This window comes from Trichechus manatus, unplaced genomic scaffold (genome assembly GCF_000243295.1).
Source record: "Trichechus manatus latirostris isolate Lorelei unplaced genomic scaffold, TriManLat1.0 scaffold00136, whole genome shotgun sequence".
Taxonomy (NCBI): Eukaryota; Metazoa; Chordata; class Mammalia; order Sirenia; family Trichechidae; genus Trichechus; species Trichechus manatus.
The window spans coordinates 329,145-344,591 of NW_004444072.1; the positions used below are offsets into that span (position 1 = coordinate 329,145).

The 15,447-nt window shown below is 39.8% G+C and overlaps 1 protein-coding gene and 1 non-coding gene across 4 annotated transcripts in view; both read left to right on the top strand.

Moving 5' to 3' along the window:
• The first annotated feature begins 4,855 nt into the window (after window positions 1-4,855).
• CAPN7 (calpain 7) overlaps window positions 4,856-15,447 on the top strand; it is a 34,774-nt gene continuing 24,182 nt past the window's right edge. The window contains exons 1-4 of one of the 3 annotated variants that reach the window (XM_023739513.1): window positions 4,856-5,213; window positions 8,446-8,554; window positions 12,324-12,481; window positions 14,774-14,841. In XM_023739513.1, the coding sequence (XP_023595281.1) occupies window positions 5,112-5,213; window positions 8,446-8,554; window positions 12,324-12,481; window positions 14,774-14,841 (437 nt within the window). In that variant the 5' untranslated portion in view covers window positions 4,856-5,111. Of the gene's footprint in view, window positions 5,214-7,314; window positions 8,555-9,698; window positions 9,752-12,323; window positions 12,482-14,773; window positions 14,842-15,447 lie in introns of those variants that run through there. The other 2 variants (XM_004385259.3, XM_023739514.1) reach the window with 2 other exon arrangements.
• LOC111822177 (U6 spliceosomal RNA) lies at window positions 14,161-14,266 on the top strand. The gene has a single exon (XR_002825438.1). It is a non-coding gene; the product is annotated as a U6 spliceosomal RNA (small nuclear RNA).

Genomic DNA, 15,447 nt, shown 5'->3' on the forward strand with positions numbered 1-15,447 from the left:
TTGCTATAAACTGACCTCTGAGCACTGCTTTTGCTATATCCCAAAGGTTCTGGTAGGATGTGTTTTCATTCTCATTTGATTCTATGAATTTCTTTATTCCATCCTTAATTTCTTTTATAACCCAGTAGTTTTTGAGCAAGGTATTGTTCAGTTTCCAAGTGTTTGATTTTTTTCCCTTGCATTTTGTGTTCTTGATTTCTGTTATTATGGTTTTATGGCCAGAAAAGATGCTTTGTAATATTTCAATGCTTTAGATTCTGTTAAGGCTTGCTTTATGGCCTAATATGTGGTCTATTCTGGAGAATGTTCCATGTGCGTCGGAAAAGAAAGTATAGTTGGCTGCTGTTAGGTGGAGTGTTCTGTATATGTCTATGAGATTAAGTTGGTTGATTGTGGCATTTAGATCTTCTATGTCTTTATTGAGCTGCTTTCTGGATGTCCTGTCATTTACCGAAAGTGGCTTGTTGAAATCTCCTATTACTATTATCGTGAAGCTGTCTATCTCGCTTTTCAATACTGTTAGAGTTTGTTTTATGTATTTTGGAGCCCTGTCATTGGGTGTGTGAATACTTATTATAGTTATATCCTCCTTGTGTATTGACCCTTCAATCATTATATAGTGTCGTTCCTTATCCTTTGTGGTGGATTGTATTTTAAAGTCTATTTTGTCAGAGATTAATATTGCCACTCCTGCTCTTTTTTGGGTGTTGTTTGCTTGATACATATTTTTTCCATCCTCTGACTTTTAGTTTGTTTGTGTCTTTAAGTCTAAGGTATGTCTCTTGTAGGCAGCATAGAGATGGATCGTGTTTTCTCATTCATTCTGCCACTCCCTGTCTCTTTACTGGTGCATTTAGTCCACTTACTTTCAGCATAATTATTGATAGGTATGAGTTTAGTGCTGTCATTTAGATGTCTTTTTGTGTGTGTTGTTGACAGTTTCTTTGTTCCACTTAATTTTCTGTGCTGTCATTTTTCTTTATGTATTTTCTTTTCATCTTTTTTGTTGTTGTTGATTTTGTATTTGCTGAGTCTTTATGTTTTTCTTTTGATGTGTAAGATTGTTAGTTTCCTTTGTTTTAACCTTAATATTTACCTCTTTTTTTCTAAGTTTAAACCAGTCTTTTATTTCTTTATGTCACCTTGACTTCCTCTCCATATGAAAGATCTATGACTACATTTTTTAGTCCCTCTTCTTGTTTTAATGTTGTCATCTTTTACATACTGACATCTCTGTTTCCCTATTTTCGTTTCAGCTTTGATTTATTTTTGTGACTTCCCTACCTGGGTTTATACCTGGGTGCTCTGTCCTGTGTTCTAGTCTTGGGTTGTTATCTGATGTTATTGATTTTCTAACTGGAGGAACTCCCTTTAATAATTCTTATCATTTTGATTTGGTTTTTGCAAATTCCCTAAACTTCTGTTTATCTGGAAATGCCCTAATTTCGCCATTGTATTTGAGAAACAGTTTTGCTGGATATATAATTCTTGGCTGGCAATTTTTTTTTCCTTAAAGGCTTTATATGTATAATCCCATTGCCTTCTTGCCTGCATGGTTTTTGCTGGGTAGTCCAAGCTTAGTCTTAATGAGTCTCCTTTGCAGATGACTTTTCGTTTATCCCTAGCTGCTCTTAAAATTCTCCCTTTATCTTTGGTTTTGGCAAGTTTGATTATAATATGTCCTGGTGACTTTCTTTTGGGATCTACCTTATGTGGGGTTCAATGAGCATCTTGGATAGATATCTTCTCATTTTTCACGACATCAGGGAACTTTTCTTCCAACAAATATTCAACAGTTCTCTTTGTATTTTCTGTTATCCCCCCCTGTTCTGGTACTCCAATCACTCGTAGGTTATTCCTCTTGATAGAGTCCCACATAATTCTTACAGTTTCTTCATTTTTTTAATTCTTGTATCTGATTTTTCCTCAAATAACTGGTGTCAAGTGCTTTATCTTCAATCTCACTAATTCTGATTTCTATTGCCTCAATTCTGCTCCTATAACTTTCTATTGAGTTGTCTAATTCTGAAATTTTATTGTTAATCTTCTGAATTTCTGACTGCTGCCTCTCTATGGATTCTTGCAGCCTATTAAATTTGTCATTATGCTCCTGAGTAACCTTCTTAAGAGCCTCTATTGCTTTGTCTGTGTGTTCCTTAGCTTGGTCTGCATTTTGCTTGATCTCCTTCCTGATCTCTTGAAGAGTTCTGTATATTAATCTTCTGTATTCTACCTCTGGTAATTCCAAGACATTCTCTTCCTCAAGAAAATTTGATTCTTTATTTTGGGAGTTTGCTAAAGCCATCATGGTCACCTCTTTATGTGATCTGATATTGACTGTTGTCTCCAAGACATCAATAAGTTACTATATTTATTTTATGTTTGATTACTGTGTCATAGCTTCTTGTTTTGTTATGTTTTGATATGCCCAAATAGGCTGCTTGTGTGAGCTAGTTTGATTACTGGTGTCTTTCAAGCTCTAATATCCTGTCACCAGGTGGTTAGAGCTGTTACTGTATGTGAGTCCAGGAGTCTGTTTACTTTTCTTGTATGAATTCAGCTAAGGTGTCCAGGTAGTCAGTCATCAAGTTTGTGGTGCAGGCTCTCACCTACAGTCCTAGACAGGCATGGGTGATTGGTGTAGGCACAGGTATCTAGCTGCAGTAGGGTGTTACGTGTTTAGCAAGGCAGGGGGCTGACAGCTGCCCCTGAGTGTCTGGAAGGAAAGCGCGTCCCTGTTCCCTAGAGCACGTAGATGGGTGGGTTTTGCAGCCAGACTATGAGCTCCCAATGCTGTTGGCTGTAAGGACTGAGGCACACCACTTATTCTTGGATCCCTGACGTGGGTAGCTAGGAGGCATGGGTGGAGCCACCAGTCCTCAGGCCCCTGATATGGGTAGGTGAGGACCCTGCTTAATGGGCAGAGCAGTGTCAAATGTCACAAACCTACCACTTCACCATATAGCTGAAACATTTGAGGTTAGACTTCAGGTATATACCCTGTTGTACTGTGGTAATGAGGGCCTATGCTGTTGAAATGGGCCCACACAGGTGCAGGGGTGAAAGACATTCAAAGCCCATGGACCCCTTATGCCTGGGCCTAGGGAGCTCTGCCTACCCTGAGTTCCTAGCTTAGATGAGCTGGCAGATTTTTTTTTCCTGTTTGTTAATTTGTTCCCTCTCCAAGGCCAGGAGAATGGTTCAGAGCACACGACGGGTCCTACTTCCACGCCAAGGGATGTGGCAGTCACTGAAGCTGGCCCAGGACCTGGTGCAAAGCGGGGAGGTAAATGGGAGAGAGGTTTTTCCTAAAGGGGGTGTTTTTTGATCTGCGCAGTAGGCCGGACACTAGTACTTACCTTTTACTGATTGAGCTCTGCTTTTCACTGGTTCTGGATGCCCGAGTAGGCGCTATGCCGCTGGGTCTCTCCCAGTGTGGAAAACACCTCCCGAGTGCCACTGCTTCCCTCACCACGCATGCGAGCTGATCTGGCCTGAAGGGCACCGGCTCCCAGTGGGTCAGGTCTAGGAGCTCCTCGCTGCTTCTGAACCATCTCTCCCTCCCCCTACCACTCAGTCCGATTCCTCAACTTTGCTTTTGATGTTCAGCGCTCCTAGATTGTCACATATAATCAATTCAGTTGTTTTTTCGGATCTTTGTTGTAAGAGGGACCACAGGAAGCGTCTGACTACTCCAGCATCTTGGCCCCACCTCCTCAATGAGTTTTGACAAATGTATACACCTGTGTAAACACCATTACTCCAAAAGGTTCCCTTGATTAATTGTGCCCATTTCCAATCAATCTCCACTCACCTCACCCCCAATTCCAGAACCTCTGATCTGCTTTCTATCATTATGTGTTATGTTTGTCTTTCCTGCGGTTTTTCAAAACATCTGCATTCTTAACAAAATTTACAACAAGCTGATGAGATATATATCATTAATAATTCTTTTTCTTAACTTCACTAAATGTGAAGAAACAAAGAAATTAAGTGATTTGTAGAAATGGGTGGAAAGCCTCATTTATACACAGACCAAGTAACTTTAAATAATTTTTTATTGAATTATAGTTAACAAAAAATAAAAAGCACTTGTTTAAAGTGTACAGTTTAATGAGTTTTGAACTTCTGGCAGTTCCCTGTTGACATACTGCTGCAACCACTTTTGAATGATCTTCAGCAAAATTTTACTTGTGTGTGATATTAATATTATTCAACAGTTTCTGCATTCTGTTGTATCACCTTTCTTTGGAAATAAACGTTATTAAAGAGTATCTTGGAGCCTTGGTTGCACAGTGGTTAAGAGCTTCTAACCAAAAGGCTGACAGTTTAAATGCACCAACCGCTCCTTGTAAACTCTAAGCGGTAGTTCTACTTTGTCCTATAGGGTCGCTATGAGTCGGAATCGAGTTTTTTAAAAAGGATACTCTTTTTTAAAGCGTATCTCAAAAGAATCCTATATCCTCACTTTACACGCCTAATTTTTTTTTTTTTTTATTAGTCCAGATGCTGTTGGCAGGACCTCTTCATTAATTCTTTACTCCTATCCCTTCCACTTAGTAGAGGAAAGGCTCAACAAAGCGCATTCCCACCCCTGCCAACTGTCGACAGAGACAACCTGCCGGTCCACTACTACCTCCACGCAGGCGGCGGAGACGTCCGCAGTTTGTACGTGGCACCTGCCTTCGCTCGCCCAATCCGGGGCTAGCGGCGGTCACGTGCAGGCCGGGCCGTCCTCTAGGGCCGGCCCCGCCGACCGTCCCGCGCACTCCCGCGAGCCCTGCCTCTGCGGCCCCGGCTCCAGGAAAACTCCCGAGAACAAGGCTGCGCTTGCGCAGTGCCTCCGTTGGGCGGGGCGATGGACGTGGTGGTCGCGAAGCGGGACGACCATGCGGGCTAGGTTCTGGGGCTGCGCTGTGGGGGCGCGGCGTCGCGGAGAGATGGATCCGTGAAGGCCCGCTCTCCTCCCCCAGCCACCGAAAAGAAGCTTTCCTACACTTCCGCCGCGTTCCCAAGCCCTCCCTCCGGGTCCAGGGCGCGCCGGTCAGGGGAGAGTCTTCCTGCGTCAGGGCCTCCCACTCGCCCTCCCCACGAAGCGGGCTCTCGGCGCCATGGACGCGGCGGCGCTGGAGCGGGACGCAGTGCAGTTTGCCCGGCTGGCGGTGCAGCGCGACCACGAGGGTCGCTACTCTGAGGCGGTGTTTTACTATAAGGTAGGGGGGCGTCGGCTTGTCTGCATCCGTGATCCGAGCCGGAGTCCGGCGGGGTCCTGGTGCGAGGCGAAGCCGTCCCCTTTGGCCCCGGTTGTGTGCTTTGCATTTCCCTCTTCCTCCTCCTCCTCCTTCTCTTCTTCTTTGGGATCTCAGAAGGGACAGGCGACCGGGCTGCAAAGGCCAGTCACATCCCACGCCCACTCGCTTATGGCGGCCTTAGTTCAGTATGGGTTAAAAAAAAAAAACCCATGCTGCGGAGTCGATAGCGACCCTAGAGAACAGAGTGGAACTGCCTCATAGGGTTTCCAAGGTGCGGCTGGTGGTTTTGAATTGCTGGCCTTTTGGTTAGCAGCCCAGCTCTTAACCACTGTGCCACCGGGGTCCCCAAGGTATGAGTAGTTAGTAGCTAATTCTTACTGTCACTTGGCTCTTATTTACTGGTACTGGGATAATGTTCTCTGGTATATACCCATAGTGCGTGTTCGTTGAAGAAAAAGAATAAAGCCATCTCTTATCCTAGTATCTGATGTATAATTTTGTGATTGTTTTTCTGTGCCGACTCGATGGCACATAACGTGTGCACACCCTTTTTTTTTTTTTAAACAAACTTGGATAATACTGTTTATGCAGTTTTTTAACCTGTTTTTCTCGTTTAAACGTTTTCCCAAATCAAGTTTACTCCTTCAATTTTATTAATAATAGCGGATAGCATTCCATTATATGGATGTGCCCTAACTTACTCGCAAACTATTGGACATTGAGGTTCATTCTGTTTTTTCAGCCTGTGACTTGTAGTACAGTTAGTATCCTTATAATTAATGCTTTGCACACTTCCTGATACTTCTTTTGGCTAAATTACTGTAGGCAGAATTGCTAAATCAAAGTGTATGAGCTTCCATGTTCCACCCTCTTATCTTCCACCCTGAGGATTTGCAGACACACCTCTCCCGCCCTAGCCAGGCTCTCCACTTCCCTGTTCTAGACATCTGTACCCTTATGATATTGTAACCTTTTTTTTTTTTAAGAATGTCAGACTTTAATATTACAGTAGTGGTATTTTTTTCCCGTAAATGTATATACTAAGAGTAACATGTAATTTGCTTTTCTCAGACAAATGTTTCACTGTTTTCATTTTATAATCTACAGCCCTTGTGGCACAATGGTTAAAGCGCTGGGCTGCTAACTGAAAGGTTGGCATTTCAAGCCCACCAGGAGCAGGAGAAAGATGTGGCAGTCTGCTTCCATGAAAGGTTTACGGCCTTAGAAACCCTGTGGGACAGATTTACTTTCCTATAGGATGGCTGTGAGTTGGGATCAACTCCATGGCAATGGGTATTAGAGACTTGATGTGTTTCAGAACCCTCCCTTTGGACTTTTTTTTTCATGAGATGGGATTTTTTTAAATAAACTTCTGTGTGTTTTAGTTTTGTGAAATAACTTTGACAAATATTAAGGTAATAGGTTAAAATGGTGCTACACGGGAGTAGCTTTTTCTAAAGCAAAGGGAATTACTATGCATTGCCTCTTGTTTAGCCATAGGATGATGTACATGTCATTTAGAAAGAAGGTAAGAAAAGTAGTCCTTCTAGGAACTATTTATATAAACTTCTTCAGACATTTAGTATTTTCTGCTCTGATACTGTTGTACAAACCGTTTGCCATTGAGATGAGTCTGACTCATGGCAACCCCGTGGGTGTCACAGTAGAACTGTGCTCCATAGGGTTTTCAGTGGCTGATTTTTTGGAACTAGATCGCCAGGCGGCTTTTTTTCCTTCTGAGGTACCTCTGGGTGGACTAGAACCTCAACATATCTGGAGGTCCCTGGATGGCACAACAGCTTGTGCTAGACTGCTAACCTAAAAGTTGGTGGTTCAGTCTCACCCAGCAGCCCCCTGGAAGAACGGCTTGGAGGTCTGCTTCTGTCAAGAACACCCTTGGAGCAGTCCTACTCTCTAACACATGGGGTTGCCATGAGTTGGAATTGACTCAGCAGCAATGGGTTTGTGTGTGTGTGTATGTGTCCTTCAGTTTATTGAAGTTAAACCAAACAAACCCGTTGCCATCGAGTCGATTCTGACTCACGGACCCTATAGGACAAAGTAGGACTGCCCCATAGGGTTTCCGAGGAGTGGCTGGTGGATTCAAACTGCCAGCATTTTGGCTAGCAGCCTGAGCTCTTAACCACTGTGCCACCAGGGCTCTTGTTGAAGCTAACTGTGACTATAATGTATTTAGATAATGACAGTGCACAAAGTACAATATTTAATGTTTACATTTAAAATTATATGTCTTTTCCTTCCCTGAAATGATCTGAGTCGTAGAATCTGAGGAAATGGTATCTTTTTACCGCATAGCCTTAGGCTAAATTTCCGTTTGGGACAATGCTCTTCTCACTGATTTTTTTAGGTTCATAGAAACAACTCCTGCTCAGTTAACTGGATTGAAAAAGTGATGTTCAGTATATGGCTTCTTTGGATCCAGACAGTTAGGCGTGAGGCTTCACCAAGTGTACATGCTCAGGTTACTGCAGAAATGGTGGTGTTACTTGGAGAAGGCTTTCTCTGGTCCTCCTAGGTGGCAGCATTGGTAACCTTCCCAGAATGGTATTGGGAGAAATGGAAGCTCTTTCTCACTAGTTACAGCATAACTGCCTAAAAAGAATCCAGTTTTCCTTAATTAAAGTAAGTTTATTTCATACAGCTTAAATCTGCTTTAAAATGTGTCACTCTTTGACAATATTTTTTGTTGGAGAAAAATATTTCTTTCCACTGTGAGATAGTTAATTTTCATAATTCTTAAAATCTTTTCCTGATATTTAGTTTTATTTTACTGGTGGTGGTCGCTTGTTGTTGTTGTTATTGGTTTTAATGCTTTTAAGGCTCAGTTTACTTTTTCAAGGAATATAATTTTAAGTCTGATCTATTACATAAGAATAAAGAAAACAGTGCTTATGAACCACACCTATTCTAAGGAAATGTTTATAGTCCCTCATACTTGAATTCATAAATTTTCAACAGTATGAGAAATTGAGAGCGTTAAGAACTGAAGAAAAGGTATTAGAGGATAATACAACTTATTTAGTTTATGAAAATATTACTAATACATTAAAGATTTTTCAGTTGTTATTGTTTTGTTATTTATGAAAACCAATAGTGAATTAGAAAATACTAAAGAAAATTCAAATTTTAATACATCTACTGGATTCCTTTACTTTTTTTTAATTATTTTTAGGAAGCTGCACAAGCCTTAATTTATGCTGAAATGGCAGGATCAAGCCTAGAACATATTCAAGAGAAAATAAATGAGTATCTGGAAAGAGTCCAAGCTCTATATTCAGCAGGTTTGTAAAGGAATACTAAACTTGTCACTATTTTTTTCTTTCATCACATTTTACTTTTATCCCTATATTTTCTCACTTCTTCATCTTCACCTTTGGATCTTGATCCTCACTCTTGCTGCTCATTGGCTAATCACATCCTTAACAGTCTTACGATTGGAGATTTGGAATATATGGAAATAAATGATAGATCAGTGAAGAGGAATCTTAGAAATAATGTAGTCCAATCTCCTTATTTTCCTGAGGCCCAATGATAGTGATCTATAGGCAAGCAATTATTCAATGTCAAAGCCAGGATTTGGACCCCATTAGAGTCTGCTTTTTAAATATATGTCAGTGCCCTCTCTTAATATTAAAAAATAAGAGATTATTCCTCCTTAGTGTTGAAAGATTTTAGCAGTAAGTTCATAATTTCTTCTACCTTAGTCTCTTCTACCTTAAGACCTTAACGAAACTCTCTCTTTAAACCATACTTTGGAAGAGCAGCTTGTAAGCAGAGATCTGGGACAGCTTGTATTTATTTTAGTAAACAGCATTGCAGGTGTTGTGATAGAAGTACACACAGGTTTAATGATAAGTTTTGTTTGTTTGAGGTAAGTGGTTCGTGTCAAAATCTGTTCACATGGGAAGAAAAGAAAATCATCACCTACTGACAGTTTGTTTTAGAAATTTGTTCATCCCTTCAAGAGCTCTTTTTAACTTTTTTTTCTGTCACTGTGTAGTAAAATTACAAGCGGTTTAGAGGAATTTCCACTTATTTAGCATTGCCTGATAGACTTTGTGCTACTTTCCACCACTCATTCAGTGTTTCCCACCAACATCTGAATAATCTGAACAGTTACAAGCATATAGTTAGATAAAGTAGATTTGAATTTCTTGTTATGACAGCCCCCTTAAAGACAAGGTAGTTCACTTTAAGATAGTGCCCAGAAATTGAATTTATTGAAACGTGGACTATCTGTGTATCAGGACCTCATATAATACAAAGAGACTTCATTTTCCTGGGCAAGTAAATGAAGTTCTTAAATTTCAGTTTGATAATCAGGAAACCTTGTTTTATAAACAGTGTTTACAAATAAAGTTATCTTTGAAGTATGGAAAGTAATCTTTCATGCTTACTTCCGTGATCTCCCTGTTTTTTCCATAGATATTTCCCTTCATTCCAACAACCATTTATTGAGTGCATGTTTGGGCTATATGGTAAGTACTGGGTGATAGAAAAATGACTGCCAGTCCATGCCCTCAGGAAGCCTTTAATTAGGTGTGGAGAGAGAAAAGTTATAAGTATTGAACTATCATAGAAATCCCTATCTGAAACATCCTAGACTAAATGTTAAAGCTGTTTGCCAGTGAAACACAAATTTCAAAAAGAATTTGTAAAGCATACCATAACCTTAATTGTTTTGTCAATTATTTCGCCAATTACTTGTTTGTTTGCTTGTTATAATTTTAAGCAGAAGAGTCCTTTTTCAAGTAGAATCTTGTTCATCACCCCAGTTTTTAAAACAGATAAAGTTTGCTGACAATCAAGAGACTCTTGAGAGATGAGTTGACTTCAGGGTAGGGAAAGGTAACAGTTTGAAAATCACCAGTGTAGTATAAAGAGCTCAAGACTTGGAATTAACAAATCTAAGTTGAGTCCCTACCCTGCCACTGTAGCTATGAAACCTCAACCAGGAGTGATTTTGTCCCCCAGGGGACATTTGACAATGTCTGGAGAGGTTTTTGGTTTTCACAGCTGTGAGGATGCTGCTGCAGTCTATTTAGGTAAAGGCCATCCTGCAATACACAAGACAGCCCCCCACAAAAAACAGTTATCCAGCCCAAAATGTCAGTAATGCCAAGGTTGAGAAACCCTGGACTAGATATTTTAACATGTTTGAGCTTTGGTGTCTTCAATTTATAAATGAGATTAGTACATACTTTAAAGAGGTTATAAGGGTTAAAGTTTAAAAAGCATTATTACATACTTTTAAGAGACTTAAAATGTAAGTAAAAAAGCTTGTTAGAATTATAGCTTTATTGAGACATAATTCATAAACCATAAAATTCACCCTTTTAAAGTATATAATTCAGTGATTTTAGTATATTCCCCGTGTTGTGCAACCATCACCACTATCTAATTTTAGAACATTTTCATCACCCCAAAAAGAAACCCTGTATCCATTAGCTGTTCACTTCCCATGCCCCCCACCTCCCCACCCATCCCCACCTTCACCGCCACCCAGCCCCTGACAACCACTGATTACTTTCTGTCTGTGGATTTGTCTCTGGGCATTTCATATACATGGAGTGATACAATATGTGGCCTTTTGTGTCTGGCTTCTTTCATTTAGCATGTTTTCTAGGTTAAACTATATTGTAACATGTATCAGAACTTTATTACTTTTTATGGCAAATAATATTCCATGGTATGAACAGATACCACATTTTGTATTATCCACTCATCAGCTGATGGGCATTTGGGTTCTCAGTTTTTTGCTATCATAAATAATGTTGCTGTGATCATTTGTGTGCAAGTTTTTATGTGGACATTGTTTTCAGTTCTCCTGAGTATATGTCTAGGAGTACAACTGCTAGGGTATGTGGTAGCTCTATGTTTAAGTTTTTGAGGAACTTCCAAACTGTTTTCCAAAGTGGCTGTACAATTTTACAATTCCACCAGCAAAGTATGAGGTTTCCAGTTTGTTCACATCCTCTCCAATACTAGTTCTCTGGCTTTTTGACTTTAGCCATCTTGTTGCTGTCAGTTGCTGTCGAGTCGATTGTCCAACTCTTGGTGACCCATGTGTGCGGAGTAGAATTGCCGCATAGGGTTTTCTAGGCTATGATCTTTTGGAAGCGATTCTCCAGGCCTGTCTTCTGAGCCGCTTCTAGGTGGTGTGTTTGAACTGCCACCCTTTCGGCTAGTCAAGTGCTTGACCGTTAGCACCACCCAGGGACTCCTCTTGGGTATGAAGTAGTGTTTCATTCTGGTTTTGATATGTCTTTCCATGATGGCTGTTGATGTTGAGCATCTTTTCATATGCTTATTGGCCATTTGTGTATCTTTGGAGAAATGTCTGTTCAGATCTCTTGCCCATTTTTTAATTGAGTTGTCTTTTTGTCAACTTGTAAGAAATCTTTATATAGTCTGGATACAAGTCCTTTATATATATTTACTTCTGTGTTAAAAACAAACATATTTCAAAGAGCAGTAAAAATATGTAATAGCTTATTTGTTCTGAGTCAGGATTGACTCAACGACACCTAACAAAAGCAATATTCTGGACCCAAATGAATAGGAAACATGGCAGGAACTTTTTAATCTTCAGGGCCTAGTGTATTATATTAGACAATTATTCTGTAATGAAAGAAACTTTAAAAATTATGTTAAAACATAATGGAGATTTAGCATTTTCCAAGTTTTTATTTTGTTTATGGGGGTGTGTGTGAGGAGAACTTGTGTTTTATTTTTTTAAATGAAGAGTGCTGATACGGAGAGAGAAATGCAGGAGAAAAAAAATTCTGAGTAAATAATGCATTTCTTGGTATTCTTTGTATCTAGTGTCTGTTGTGTATGAGTTAAACAATTGGGGATAGCCTTAAAATTAAGATTGAAATGGGAAGGGGAAAATTAGTTTTTAAGGATTTGTTTTTTGACTTTGTGTTTTTAAGTGAAAGAGTTCTAGAGTTTTGGTAAAGAATGTCTTAAATGTATTAAAATGGTATGTTGCTCACTGGGTATGTTTAGATGATATTTCTTCTATGTATGCTTTTGTTCCTCTTGTAGTTCAGTCAAAGAATGCTGATCCTTTGAAATCAAAACATCAGTTGGACCTAGAGCGAGCCCATTTTCTTGTCACACAAGCTTTTGATGAAGATGAAAAAGAGAATGTTGAAGATGCTATAGAATTGTATACAGAAGCCGTGGATCTCTGCCTGAAAACTGTATGTATAGCTAGAAGTTAAATTTGGTGCAATTATGCTAAGAAATTTCTTTCTTTATCAGTGAATTTTACTAACAACTCGTTAAAGGAAAGTATAGTATTATTATAAATGTAACTAATTACTTCTCATTAAAAGATGATAAAGAATAGACAGTTAATACACACACTCCTCAGTTACCGACCATGGTTAGGTTCCAGAGACCAGATCATTATGTGAAAATTGACATTATGCAAAAATGGAGGATGACCACATCAGATCACAAAATGGAGGATGACTGTATCATTACACAACTGCCAAATTACATCACTGCATAACTGCCAGATTACTTCCTTGCATAACTGCCAAACCACTGAGACTCATGGCGCAGCCAAGTTGACACGTAACCATCACAGCTACCATTAACTCTTACCTCACACCTCAGCGTTGGTTACTGCCAGGTGTATGTCGTTAATGTGCACAATAGTGGATAGTAGATTTTTTACTGCTGTTGTAAATGCGAAATATTGGATAATGAGATAGTTGATAAGTGAGGAGTAGGTATAATGAATTTTAACATTTTGTTAAGAATTTGACGTTGAGTCATTAAGCAGTTTTTTTTTTAAGTTACAGGTATTTGTTTAATATTTTTGTGCCCTGATGGTTAAAACTAACTTTCTACAGGAAGAATTTACATAAGCTTCCTTTTAATTTTTTTAATTTATGAAAAGGAAAAGGAATCAGTTGTCACACCAACTGAAATGAAGGAATCAATTCAGTTGTGTTTAATTTTGATACCGACTGCATAATGTAATACTTCTTCCTCTGATGCTAAGCTCCAGAGCTAGGTCATATCTCACAAATTAAAAAAGGACAGTCCTCCAGACTGCCAAGTCTGCCCAAGACCTCAGATGCAGGCACAATCTTGAGGGTCCCCCTGATACCCTCATTTCTGACCAGACTACAAATTTGAGGGTTTCCCACTGCCTCCCTCAGGATGCCCTGCCATAAGCTTGGGTGTCCCCAGGACTCCCCCTCACTTCTGACCTTCTGTCTGCCGCTACTCCCTGTGTTTTGATAATTCACTAGAAGTGTCCAAACTCACGGAAAGTGCTGTGCTTTTTATTGCAGTTTTATTATAGTAAAAAAGATACAAATGATGCATAGAGTGAGATCTGGGAGGGTTCCCAACACAGCTTTTGTTTCCCAAAAAGGGACTAGCTACTCTTCTGTGTGCATCAGTGTCTTTCACCAGCCAGGAAGTCCTTGGAACGTCCACGTCCCAAGCCTTTATTTGGCCCCATTACATAATTACATTTGATTGAATCATGCACCCCTCCCCTGAAGTTGGCTGATATCACGAGGTGGGTCTTTCTGGCATGGCCAGCACCCACCTGAGTAACCTTGTAACATAACCTGTTTGGTAAGTATGATCTGTAGCCCTCATCAAAGACACTTCAGTCATTGGAGAAATTGCAGCATTTAAGAGGTTATTTCTCAGGAATGAAGGACAAAGACCAAATTCTTTAGGTAAAGTTAATTTGAAGCCCCACAATTTCATGCACGAAAAAATAAGGTAGTGGTTTGGGAGGGCTTTATTAATTTGCAACATCAAGTCGGTATGCTGAGTTGCTTTTACTGCTCCTTGAGGAACCCTAGTTGAGAGTGTCAGCATCTAGCACCTAGTGCATAAGAGCAGTGCAGTGCTTGCTTCGGCACCACGTGTACTAAAAATTGGATGATACAGAGAAGACTAGCATGGCCCCTACACAGGATGACATACAGATCCACAAAACATTCCATATTTTTTGAGACCCTAATCTACTATGTGAACTTTCACCAAAAACACAATGAAGTATCATTTAAAAAGAGAGGAAGGGAGAGAGATCAGTACCTTTAACAAGAGGATGAGATAAAGTGGAGAATGGTGTTCCAGCATCGTTCAGAGGGCTGGCTTTATTGGCCAGGGCCTTTTGTTCAGAGGAGCCGTCTAGCCTGATTCTGTAGGTACCTGAGACCATAGGTAAGTGGTGGGCTTCTGAGGTTCCTGCCACTCAGCCTTCTGTGGCACCATGATCATACAGTTGTAGTCCGGTTAGGACCTTTTCATATTAAGTGGTCCTCAAGTTTACCTCAGTGACAAGTTTTCAGCACAATTTTAAATGATCCTTTCAAAGATGAAAATAAAATGTCATCTTTATCTTATAATTTCAAGAAGTGTAACGTGCATTGTAAGTGTTTTGCTTAGAAATGTCATGAACTAAGCAAATTAAATAATAATTATACTTTAGAATGTCTTTTTTTTTTTTCCCTAAGTCTTCCGAAACTGCTGATAAAACCCTGCAAAATAAGCTGAAACAGTTGGCCCGACAGGCACTGGATAGGTGAGTTTTGGTCATTCATATTCTTATCCATGGATGGCATGTGTTGTTACTATAAAAACAGTCTAAATTTGTGGTAGAGGTCATAGTAGCAAAACTCCCATCTTATAGACTGAGACCTGGAACAAGTCTGCCTTCTTCCTCTGCGTGAATTTACCTTCTGAAGTTCCTTGCTTTAATCTCAATAAATAGCCATTAGTCAAATATTTTATTTAGTTTTTGTTATATGTAAAACAAATGATTGTGATATTTGAAATGGAAGACTTCCCTTTTGTTGTGTAATATCAGACTTTCAAAGAGTAGACCTTCCAGAGAGACTTCTAGAGCTACTGATAAAAAAAGAAATTGAGAATGAGGCTGCTTACAGCTGTACGCATACCCTAAATTATGAAGTGTGTTTACCTCCTTCAAATCTCTGCTCAAATGTCTACTTTTAAATGAGGCCTGCCTAACCATTCTAGTTATAATTCCACCCTTCCCCAGCACTTTTCATCCTGCCTACTCTAGTATTCTTTCCCATAGCTCTTACCACTTTCTAAGGTATATGAAATTTGTGAATTTGTTATGTTTGCTGTTAATGTTTATCTCCCCTCCAACCTCCATCCCCCA